A 12,798-nucleotide genomic window follows, 5' to 3' on the forward strand; every position below is an offset into this window, starting at 1 on the left:
ATGATACAGATAAATCCAAACTAAAATACAGAAGTTTACAACTGTAATTGTAATGGTTACGTCATTTGATTTAACAGTAAACCTCCAAACCATTAAAAGCATGACAACAATACAGTCCCTTCCCCCTTCTCTCTACCTGATACAGCATTCAGGGCCTTCCTTCCTTCGTTTTATAGTCAAATCTCAACATCCTGTTTCAAGGAAAGACGTCACATTTAAGAATGAATTTGTTCTCAAAAGGCTTACGGTGACTTTGAAGAGGAATTACACACATTTTACACATGAAGGCCAGTTTACTAGTCATGGGTTGCAGCACCCCACCTGTTGCTCTAGTAGACCTTTGTCAAGTCTGTAAATGGCATGTTTTATCAAGTGTACATTTGAGTTTGTCTGTACCTGATCTCTTTTTTTCTTTCTTTTTCTTTGTCTTTCTTCCAGAAGGATTTGCCTCTGCCTCGCAAGAACAGCAGGTGAGTGTTACCTTTGTTCCTCCCTCCCTCCCTCCCTCTGCGTTTTCTCTCCTCTCTGGGGAGAGACCGGGTCCCTCCATGTTGAAAAACAATCACACCAAGAGAGGCTGCAGAGCATGATTGCTTGACTGATGTTTGTGGTGGTGGAGCGTGTGGTCCTTGTGCGAATGAGGAGGAGGAGGTCGGCTGGGGGGCGATGCCGGGAGTCTGTCGGAGTCTGATTAAGGCCAGCCGCGAGCTCTGGAGGCTGTCCATGGTGCTGAAAGCTGCTCTGCCTTTTCCAGTCGCTCAGTTACTCGCTCTTTATCTCCTCCTATTGCTTGGTTATTAATCTGTTCCTATTCCCCTCAGCTTTTCCAGCTGCACTCTACCTATCCATCTTTTCTAAATCCCCTCTCTTGCTCTTCTTTCTGTCTCCCTCTCACACACTTAGAGTTAGTCTGGTTGTTGGTTTATCAGTATATTAGCGGTCAGCTTTAGCCAACCCACGGGCACATAAAAACTACAAAACCAGCCGCATATTGATTGAAATGCAGTAAAACAGACACGCACACGTTCAGTAAAACGTACGGCACAGTTACACTACTCACAGCAAGACAAAATAAGGATTAAAGCGGCAAAGCACACACTGTTCTGCACATCCAGTTTCTCTGCGTATTGAGATTTAAAATAAAAACATATTATTAGTTAATAGAATATGATCCATTTTTATAGATTAAACTACTTAACAGTGTGAATAATAGTTAATAGTAGCTTACACAGTAATCCATCAACAATCCAATAATCCACTATATAATAATATCAAAAACAGTGGGGCCATTCTGCGGCATAATGAGTACTTTTACTTGGATAATTCCAGTACGTTTCATATCAACAATAGATGAAATGAAATGTGAAAAGGTTCGCAGTATTAGTGATGAACCCTCAGAGAATTATCACCTGACTCTGCAGTTCCCTTCAGCATTTCAGCGTCTTTCAGCTCCTTGTTTTGTTTTTCCGTTTCTTGTTTTGGTTGAGTCTCCACAGGCAGCTGAGAGCTCGAAACATCCACTGTACGCCACCTGCTCAGCAAAAAACTGCCAACCAGTTCGTCATAACAACTCCATGGGGTGATATATCACAGGTTGTTTCTGCTGCTACCACGTGGTCAAAAAAATGACTGAATGCAGGTTTAGGTCAGATGTGCAATGTGTTTGTTAGTGAACTTTAGAGGTGTCGGTAGGACGATTTTGTTTGGACAGGGCCAGGCTAGCTGTTTCCCCCTGTTTCCAGTCTTTATGCTAAGCTAAGCTAACCAGCTGCTGGCCGTTCATGTTCCGCGTACAAACGTGAGAGTGGTGTCAATCTTCTCATGCAACTCATTATTTCCTATTCGGTAAAGCATCTGAACATTTCTTCCATCGCTGCATGATGTACAGATTACTATGAAGAGAGTATTAAAAAACACTAATAGCGTGTTAATGAGGCTCTTAAAGTGTTTCATTATAATCTCTCTGCTCCACTGAGTAAGAGTGAATCTGTGTGTGTGTGTGTGTGTGTCTGGGTCTATGTTTGTGTGTAAGTGGTCACAGCCCACTATCTCTGTCTCCACCCTCTTGTCCCCATTCACCTGTCCTATCCATCTTCTCCACGCTGCCCCCCTCATCCCAAGTCATCACGGGTAATCAAACATGAAATGAAGCCACAGACCAACTCTGTTTGTGTACGGGCCTTGTTCTCCTGTCCATCTCGCTGTTGTCTCTCACACTTCCCATTTCTACCATCATGGCCCTCTCTCTTGAGACGGCCTCCATTTGGATTCAGTCCGTCTCCTTCGCATCGCATCCCGTCTCCCTGTGTAGGACGCTATCAGCCCCACCATCCATTATGAATGAGCTCGGTGGAGTGGGCTTCACATTCAATCCGCCAATGCCCATTCATGGGTAAAACACAGCCATTCAGAGTATGTGTGTGTGTGTGTGTGTGTGTGTGTGTGTGCGTGTGTGTGTGGCATACATCGTCATCTGTAATGCTTTTCTCGATCTTTGATTCTTTTCTAACATCTGTTTTTCAGTTATGTAACAGCCCACATGACCTTGTCTCTTAGTCGTGTCTTCACTCTCTGCTGCGATAAATTAACCCCCCCCCTTTACTCTCTGCTTCAGTCATTCATGGTGTCCATCGCCTGCAGTAAAAGCTCTTAACTCCCCATCAGGTTCTTTCACTGCACGGACATTGAGAGCAAAGAAAAAGGAGGAAAACAAAATTACACTCTGTACCACGCCACCTTAGCCTTGAGAAAATGACCCACAATCCCCTGCTGCCTTTTGTTGATCCTCTCTAAAATATAGACCCACCCTATCTGCCTCCCTCCCTCCCTCCCTCCCTCTCTCTCTCTCCTTTGGTTCTTGGCCACACTTGACTCTCAGACACCGGCGCACATCTAAAGGTTGTGGGAGCTACAGTATGTGTTTGCATTGCGATGACATATTCCCAGAGTCGCGCTGCTTCCTGACTGCTCTGCCTCACCGCTCAGCTGTTGCTGCTGCTCCCGTTGCTCGGAGCTACGCCTAGATACCCGACTAGCAACATGTTCCGACGCACTAAAAGGTACAGCAAGAGACGCAGGCAGAGTGGAGATGATTTGGGTTTCTGTGACGTGAGGTGTGGTAGCCTCCCTGATGCTCCGTCCTTTCTCTGTGTGAGTCTGCAGTGTACGTTGCAAAGAGGCTCGTATTGACAGTGTGACTAGTGTGTGAGGTCACTGCTTGCCTTTGTGTCTAACTTGGTTTTAGATGTCTGATCTGTTCTGCTGAGTGTGCATGTTGGGAGTCACAGTGATTTCTTGTGTATTGCAGTATATGGTTACCCGCAGGTCTTGCAGGTTGTGTGTAGGTCACTTTATGAAGTCCGAGCAAAGGGTGCAATGTGAAACCGTTGTTCAAGTTGTACGATATGCATTATAGTAGTGGTAGTGTGCTACTGAAGTGATATTCATCCAAATCAATGTAATGTTAAATGTCTGTTTCAAGAGAGTCCTTAAAACCGGCACGGTTGCGTGATCACTGCTCAGCCGTGCGAGCAGCGTGGCTCTATGGACAGCGCGGTCAGCCGGTCGGTCGCTCCATGGTCCCCAGAGGATGAATCCTACTGACTTAGGTGATCGCGACTTTTCCTCTAGCGCCATCGTCAGGTCATTGACAGAACAAATCAGACGTTCCCATCAGCCTCAGCTGCTCTTTGTGCTAATTAGCTAACGTAAGCACGGCAACATGCCAAACTAACTCGGAACCTGCTAAACGTAAGCATGTCAGTGTTGTTGTTGTTTTATGCGCGACAGCTGGGCGATGTGAGCTAACAGTGAAGCTTCACAGAGCTGCTAGCCTGGCCGTAGACTCTTAGCCTTGTCGTATGATGGAAGGCAACCTTCATTTAATGGCATACAATCCGGTTAACAGTCACATTTCCTGTAATCGTCATCATGCATTGCATTTGATCACGTAAATACGTCCAAGAAATAAACAGAGCGACATATCGACGTTTGAAAAATGAACCTTCAGATTGAGATTCACAGTTTCTTCTACCGCTACATCTTTGGCCCTGGTTATGGTGACTGTAACATGGAGTTATTGAAAGGGGGAATCTGTGACTCATCCCAGTGTCCTGCAGGTAGTCTGATTCACCGTCTGAAGTGATCAGTCAACGGTTACATGAGCCAACGATGAGTCAGACAGACGCACAAGTTCGAGATGGACTTTTCCGGAGTCTGAGTCACTGATGGTGAGAGAGGTTTTTCTGAAGTCGGATGATCTGTCGGGTCACTTGGGGGAGGTTTTTGACCCAGCTCAAATCCCTACCAGCCATAGTTGCAACAGCATTTTTGATTTTACTGCGAAGCACGGCAAGTAAAAACAGAATTTCCCTGCAGGGATCAACAAAATGTCCCATTGTTGCATTTTCTTAAATAAATAATATGAGCACCATTATTTTGTGCTTATAATTGATACCTTTAATCACTCTGATGTCAACAGCCTGAAAATTTGAGCTGACATTCAAGCAGCGGGGGTTTCCTCTTCGGCGGCGGCAGTAGTGGATGTCGTGCTGAGTCTCTTCATGGAGTGACTTCATTCTCCCCCCGCTGATCGTGGATTAAACCGGCTTCTATTATGGCAGAGACACTCGCTATGGCACACCTGAGCCCAGACACACAGGCAGACAGATGGAAATAATGCACAAGTCTCTGCCACACTCCTGCAGTTAAACCCAAGGAGGAATCGTTTTTGAAAATCCAACAACGTGTATCAAATGCAGGGATGGGTTCAGTGTATGCAGAGTGAGCTAAATGCCTAAAATGACTACTGTGTAATATGTGAAGTGAAAGACAGTTTCCCCTCTAGTTGCTGAAAGGCTATTACGTCACAGCCAGGAAAGAGAGAAGAACAAGGGGATGAGTGATTAAGATAATGAAAGTGAAGGAGTTGGAAAAAGGAAGGAGTGTTGTGCAAGAGGTGAAAGGAGGAGAGACTGAGATAGAGCGCAGGGCCCTGGGGTGATATCTGTGTCTGCTCCTCCATTAGGGACCAGCTCACCAAGGTTACGTGAGCATGCAACACACTCATACTAGCTTTGACTGCCTCGCTCTCACTGTTTGTCTTCTCTCTTTAGTCTCTTTCACTTTCTCTCCTCCTCCTTTCTTTCGTTCACCCTTTCTGCATTTGTCCTGTCCATGTCCAGCGAGGAGAGATCCGGGCATAACCGCCTATTTAATTAGGAGATTGTGCTCGTGAGCACGTTCACTAAGTGACTATTAGCCAAACCTCTGCCCCGAACAGCAATTGTCCAGTCATAGCTCTTGCAACCGTGACTAAGCTTTGGGTTTCTCCACATGCTGATGCCGCTGTAGTAAGAGAGATACTCTGAATTTAACCTCCTAAGACCCAAGCTCTTGTTTGGTATGCATTTTTAATTTCTCTATGCTATCTGGGCTTATTGGGACCTGATAAGTATAAAAACTAAGCATCATGACATGGTGTAGTTTTTGAGAAAAATGATGTCCACATACGGGGACACTCGTATAAGCCATATGAGCAGAATTAAGTATTATGGTATAGACAACCCAAAATGTGATGGTCTTAGGAGGTTAAAGTAAGAGTTTGGAGGTTGGTGTCTTATTTTTTAGCCTTTCCCAAATCACAAAAGCAAAGGTCTTTTAGCATAATTTCACGTGTTTAGCCCCGTGCATATTTACTGTAAGACACCGTTTTAAAGAGTCAGCTGGGCCGATAAAATCTGCTGGCGACATTTATCATTTCAGCTGGCAAAAACCCGCCAGAATTGAATCAGGGTCCCATTGTTTCGAGGGGTAAGTCTGCCACTGCAGAATGAAAAACAGTAACAGTTACTAAGGAGAGCAGCGGTTAGCGAACCATCAAGTGATTGGATGCTAAAGGAAAGTGGGGGAGTGCCTTGAATATCAATGCAGTAAATTGGAGAGATTAAATATTTTGTGTGTGTGTGTGTGTGTGTGTGTGTGTGTGTGTGTGTGTGTGTGTGGTTCCCTCAGGTGCTTTGGCTCAGGTGCACTGTGCTGTGTGGCAGACAGCTCACACACTGACATAAGCGCACCCTGCATGCACAAACAGTGACAGTGCATCCTCTCAACGCACACAGTCGCACCCGCGTCCTCTGCTCATAAACTCTCCTCCTCTGTAACTAAATAAGCCATTACGCTTCGCTTCACCAATTACGTGCCAACCAAAGGAGGTCAGTGGGAGGACGTGACACCTGAGTCAGACTGTAGAGTCTCTCCCTCTGTGTGCTGCATCTTTCCCCAAGAGCACAGGGTTCAGTGCACACGAGCTTACACAGAAGGCGCTACATCTCCCATTAGCTCCTGATTTCAGTAAAGGACCCTGTCTTTCCCCTCCTCTCGGAGTAATGGTACTCTTATTCTCTTTGATCCTCCTTCTCCTCCGCTGTCTCCCTCTCAGGGCTTCTCTTACAGGAAAACACTTTTGAGGACACAGGCTTCTCAACGGCACTGAATTTACCCGCACTTGATAGATATTGCTACTGTCAGCTGCTGTGTAGCTCCCCAGACTGAGACAGAAGATTTGAGGCTATTACAGAAAGAAAGAAAAAAAAAAAACACAACAAGAAAATAGTGCGTTTCATCCCGGCTGAGTGGCTTTGAAGCGCTGTCAGGGATGTTTGGGCCCCCGAAGAGCTGAGGAACCTGGGAAGGAAAGAGGCACAAAAGGAGGGTCATTGTGTCTGTTTTCTCCTGGCCATTGTGTATTAGGCCAGGCGAGGATTTTGACATTTAACACAATGCTTGGTGCAGTCGAGTGGAGCTGTGATGGAGCTGTGTGAGGACAGTGTTGTGCCTCAGGCCCTCACCATGGCCATTTTAGCTTCTGTCTGTGCCTTTTACTGCTGCTCACGTGACCCGGTAGACAATGTTTTTAGATTTACTTATTTAAAGAACATACACCACTCTATGTACTGTTTACATCAAGCCTAATCATACCCAAAAGCGCTACAGCTGTAATGATTATTTGATCAATTGCCAATTAATTGCCATCAATTTACACAAAATGCATCGTCAACAGTTTAAATAATCAATTCATTGCTGCTTTCTTTCTCTGTTTTATATAACTGTAAATAGACAGTTTGCTTAATTATTGTCCAATCATAGTTTAGCAACCGTAACTAGGCACGACAGGCCCGTCAAGCTTTGGGCTCCTCCGCATGTTGAAGCGGTGTATATGGGGCTGTAGTAGGAGAGACAAAACCAAACTGGGATGGATTAAACGGTGTGTTTCTCTGCTCTAACGTAAGCTGCAATTAACTAGCTCACTGTCTGCATCTGAAACTGTTTTCAAGACATATAACATATTATAGATAGTTCATCTGTTCCACCATAAATTGTATATTTACATTATGAGAACATCTCCCAGATGCCGCAATGTCTGCACGTTTTATAACTTGCTACAGCACAAACTGCAAGCACATATGTCGTTCTTTCCCTTTCAGTGCCCTTACACATCCAGCATGTTCTTTTGTCAGAACCTGTCATTTGGTTCAGTTGTTTGTTTGCATGCCATGTTGGTTTCCCTTATTTTTTTCCTTGATGGTTATTGTTTTTGTGGTGAGTTCATGGTTCACTTCCCTGTGAGTGATTCTGCTCCTCTACTGCTGCTGCCGCCTCCACTCTTAAAAGCCCCTATTGATCTCTTCTCCCATCTCGCGTTGTGGTTCTTTTTTTTTTTTTTTTTCTTCCACTTTTTCATAATTTTCATTTTAGAGAAGGATACGGCTGATTGTTGATTATTGTCACAGGCCAGTGGCCCATTGAGTTCTGGTTTTCTTTACCTTATGGTAGGTGATTTGTTTCATTTGTTCATGTTGTGTCACAAAATTGTTCCTCCAGTCCCTCCACCCTCAAACAGTGAACTTGAGTGACATCTATACCGAGCAGTGTTTCTCCCCCCTCTCCTCTCCCTCGCTGTGGTCCCTGGTCGGCGTTATCAGAAGCCTCCTTGCCGCACGCTGCGTAGCAACAAGCCGTCATGTGACCGTGGCTCCCTCCTCTCCCATTCCCTCCAGGGTTGTAGAAGCCAAATAAATTTCCTCTGGTTTTTGTTCCTGGAATAAAGTGCTGCGGTCCCCTCATGCAGTTATAAAACTTTACCACAGACATGTATACAGCGAAAGAAAAAGGGGCTGACGCACGCTTCATGAGTGTAGTGAGTTTCACCAAGAAAATAAAATGGAAAGACACTCAACATTTGCTTGTTTCTGCGTCCCTTTCTCCTCCTCCACCCTTTTTCCTGAACCGTCCCTTTCATCTTTTCCACCAACACGGCTATTCAATCTCCGGCCAATTCCCATTCATTCGCTGCTCTCCTCACGCTGTGGAGGTAAACACACCAGTCTTCCCCAACTCCTCATCAGCACTTCTGTCCTCCCTCTCTGCCTCCGCCTCTCTCTTTCCTCCCTTTGAAGTGCTCTTGCTTTTAGCCTTACTTTCTCTGTCTTATCTGTCTCTGTGTTTTGCTCCAGTCCCTCCTCCTCCATGCCTTCTATTTTTTACTCCGTATATCGCATACATTTGTGCGGTTTCACATCAATGGGCGGTTTGGTTTGATCAATATTAATGGTCCCCCTGCCGTTAAGTAGAGGGAGGGGTATGAACATGCAGAGGATGAAGGCTCCTGTTTGTCTGGCTTTGTTAGAGCCATGCCCCCCCCCCACGTGTCATCTGCTCAAGCTTCCAGTGAACAATATTCCCTGTGTGCAGTGTGCAAATATACATGTGTGTGTGATGGTGAAAAAAAACTGGGTCATGTTTACCTTGCGCCTGTGCGGGTGATGAGCACCCCCGAGAGCGCTTTCAACCTGCATCTCTAATTCCTGTTTTTCTCACTTTTTTTCTTTGTTTTGTTCAACTGAGTCCCCCACCCCCTCCTTTTCCCGAAACATTTGCTTTCCCTCATCTCGCTCTCATGTCACGACGGCACCAGCTAACCTCTCTATCTTTCTGTACACCTCCCTCCTCATCCTCCGCACCTCCATCCCCTCTCTCCAGCCCTCGGCAACAGCCAGTAGAATCCAGACTTACTGAGTGCAGTGGAGTGCATCCCTCCCTCCCTCCCTCCCCACTCTTGATCTTGAATGACCATCGAGCAAGAAACAGACCCCGGGCATGTCTCTGAAATTTGGACTCTGCATACTCTGCAGCTGCATACTTGCTGGATGTGTAAAGTAAACGCACGGCAGTCAGCGTCTGCATGTTGACACGTAGCACCGAATACTGACAGCGTTACAGGGGAAATTCAAGGCCAGGCGCTTGTGTGTTTTTGTGTGTTTACAGCCGAACCTTCATTGATTTCCTGCAGCACTGAGAATCCATTAGCAAAGAACAGTCCTGCTGCTCGCCTTGACTTTGTTTTAGTTTTAGTCTCTCTCTGCCTTCCTCTTTACTCTGAAGGCAATGAAAGCCAGTGAAGCTATGTTGAACCTTGCACATTTACACACATATACACACTCACTGAGATGATTTGGATCAGCTGTGGGGCAGCGAGTGTGTGACAGTGAGATTATTGCAGCTTCAGAGAAAAAGGTTTAAGGTTATAGAACAATGTCAGGATATAATTGATCCAGTTGAGGAAGTGTGAAATGGCACAACAGCAGTTATCGGACCTGCACGTTAAATCCAACCTATTGGCATATGTGATCAATATCCATAAGGCTAGTTATAGATCTGATCGATCAGGACATCCCACGTGCAGTTAAAATAATGAAAACAGATGGATGAGATGCTGCTGCCGTTGTTTTCTGACCTTATTGTAATAATTTAGGTGGCAATATGAAATTAAATTCCTTTATCGGACTGCAGAGTAACAAGCTCAATCAGTGGTCGAAAAAGCCAGGCGTGATTGGCTGCTGGTAATACTCCGACAGCCAATCTAAAACAAATAGGCTAAAACCACTAGATGGTATCAAGTTCACTATTCAGTTCGACCTCAGTAACGTTTTATCAGTTTTCACCAGATGTACAGTATAGATGTACAGATATAGTTTCGCAGGCATTATTTTTACTTCATGATCTGGCACCTTGCACCACCTGATACCTGAGAGAAGCTGATGATCTGAAGGTAGCGACCGTCTTAAAAGGGCATGCAAAAATGGCCAAGAGAGCTTCTCAGGTTTTTGTGTATAGCTTTCTGATTTTTTTTTTCACAACTTCATTCCAACTTTATTTCCATGTGGATCTCCTCCCACTGCATGCACAACCTTGCATATAGGCTGTATCATTTTTTAATCGTAGAACATTTTGATCAACTTTACATTCATCTGGACCCCAGAAAAATCATGCAATATGGCCCAATGGAAATCTGTCTTTTCTTACTGTTAAAACCTTACGTTATTCATTGCCAGCAGAGTTATTTTAAGATAGGGTTCTAATACAAATCACGTTTTACTATTTGATTCATTCAGGAACATGGGTAAATCATTATTTAGTATATTTTGTTGTCAGTTATACTTATGTATATATATGTATACATAGCTCTAAGAGAATGAGGAATATAAATGGCACTTGAAAACAATTTAACACTTCCGCTGGAAGGTCACATTTTGTGACATAAACAGCCACAGACAGTAGCTGTGTGTCACACCCCTACAATGCAGGGATGAAAATGTATAATGCATTCAATCCGCTGGTTGACAGCCTGTCAGCACACAGCCACAAACAGTGTGTCTCCATCTATATCCACGGGATCCACGGGAAGTGAAGCTGCAATGTGCTCTGTTTTTGAACGTTTTTTTTAAGTTTTTACAGGTTTATTGTGTGATATTAGTAAATCAGTTCTTTTTCTGTGTCGTACAAATTCCTCGTGAGATCAGTTATTCATTCTATCATGGGATGAACGATTGGCACCCAGATGTGAAGTAGAACACTACTGTGATGTTAGAAGTATTTCAGCCAGTGTCTCCCTCTCCTTCCGCCTCTGTGCGTCTTCAGCTCACTGTGTTCATCGCGTCTCTACACTGAAGTTGTGAGAGTGTGTGTGTGTAGAGGCCGTGCGTCCTGCTCACATGTGAACCCATGTGACAGGGTCTGAAAGAGGAGAGAGGGAAAGCCAGGTTGGCCAGGCTCTCTTCCCTTCATCTGTTCTCTCCTCTTTGTTTGTATTTGCATTTATTTATTCCCCCTCACCGCCGTGGAAACCGAAGCACTTTGTGCCGCACATGTTTTAAAAGCCTTCGAATTAGATGTGTGAGCATTTCCAGCACAATAAGTGGGCTTAAATACAAAAAGCTGGCTCAATTTACTACCTAATGGTGTGTGAGTCAGATACAATAATATCATGTGCAGTGTGAATCTGTTTGGAGTCCACAGGCAGATCTGAGGTGACTCAGTGTGGTAATGACAGCTTTTAAGCGCCCCAAACATAATTAACTGAGGTCATGGAAAAGTGGATGTTTTTTCTGGGAACAGAGTCCATTTTTTTTTTAAACGGTTCTCATCGCTATCTTTTCCTTTCTCCCTCATTTGTTGCCACTTTTCTCTCTAACTTTGCCACTCTCTCATCTTGTTGCGCACTCTCTCCTCTTTCTTATCTCGGCTGAGAGGAGGCAGACGGGGATGGATGGCTGAGGAAATTGAATTCCCCTTATCGCTGTTGTGCTCCTGCAGCGAGCCACGCATTTGCACATGGCCGCTCCTACTGCACCTATACACACGCAGCGAGAGTAGGCACATAATTCATGCACGGCGACAAGCAGAGAGACACAGCACTCACACACTCTTGCTGCAATATCCTCTCATGTTTCCATGTATCTCTCTCTCTCTCTCTCTCTCTCTCTCCTTTTCTTTATAGTTGCCGCACAAGCAACAGGAAAAGTCTGATCCTGACCACCACGTCTCCCACGCTGCCTCGCCCACACTCCCCTCTTCCGCTCCCTGGACACCTCGGTGCGTATAGTAACACATCACACCTCAGTTAAACCATAAGAAGCCGCTTCTTGCTTTAGTGTCTAGATCTGAAGTTTTCAGTTGACTCAATTTGACTTACTTACTTAACTAAGGTGCTCATATGTTGGGTGCCACATACTCTCCGACCCCCGAAACTGTGGAGACTGGTAGATTGTACGTCGTCTTTACTTTGGCTGCTCTCTCAAATTAGATGGCTTGATTCCTTTATCTATGAAAAAGCCCCCAATCAAATCTCTCAGTGCATTAATCAAAACACCCACATTAGTGTAAGACAGGATACATAAAAAGCTTAGGCTACAAAGCATCCATCGGTCTAAAAATCTATTTATGACTTGGAAAAAAATCAATTTCTCACCTGTCTACCCCTTCAAACCCTACCCAGTGATTATGAATAGTCACATTGTCCTATTGAACCACAGAATCGGACAAGCCTGAGTCAGCTTTAGTGCTACACTTCACGGGGGAAAAGAGGAAACCATGGCAATAAGGTTTAAAGTCGGCTTAGTTTCCCTGTGGTCAATTGGTCACAGAATGAAAAGGCTTGTTTACTCTGTGTCACGTCTTCTTTTCCCACATTTGTGTCTGATCCTCTGTGCATGTCTTGTTGTCCCACCAGGAAGCAGCCCTCTGGACAGCCCACGAAACTTCTCTCCCAGCAACCCGGCGCACTTCTCGTTTGCCTCCTCCAGAAGGTCACTACATATATTGAGTTTGATTACACATGTTTACTCTCACTTGTCTTTGTGCCAGAGATGTGAGAGGGACAGAAAGTGAGACAGGAGACAGACAGACAGACAGACAGACAGACAGAAGTCAAGTCAGCGTGAGGCAAAGGGAGGGGAGGGG

The 12,798-nt window shown here is 45.0% G+C and overlaps 1 protein-coding gene across 1 annotated transcript in view; it reads left to right on the forward strand.

Moving 5' to 3' along the window:
• Window positions 1–302: 302 nt before the first annotated feature.
• LOC139299911 (microtubule-associated serine/threonine-protein kinase 1-like) overlaps window positions 303–12,798 on the forward strand; it is a 29,909-nt gene continuing 17,413 nt past the window's right edge. Inside the window, exons 1-4 of the mRNA XM_070922862.1 lie at window positions 303–332; window positions 439–470; window positions 11,837–11,931; window positions 12,569–12,644. Coding sequence (XP_070778963.1) covers window positions 303–332; window positions 439–470; window positions 11,837–11,931; window positions 12,569–12,644 — 233 coding nt within the window. The remainder of the gene's footprint in view (window positions 333–438; window positions 471–11,836; window positions 11,932–12,568; window positions 12,645–12,798) is intronic.

Source organism: Enoplosus armatus, chromosome 17, assembly GCF_043641665.1.
Source record: "Enoplosus armatus isolate fEnoArm2 chromosome 17, fEnoArm2.hap1, whole genome shotgun sequence".
NCBI classification, from domain to species: Eukaryota; Metazoa; Chordata; class Actinopteri; order Centrarchiformes; family Enoplosidae; genus Enoplosus; species Enoplosus armatus.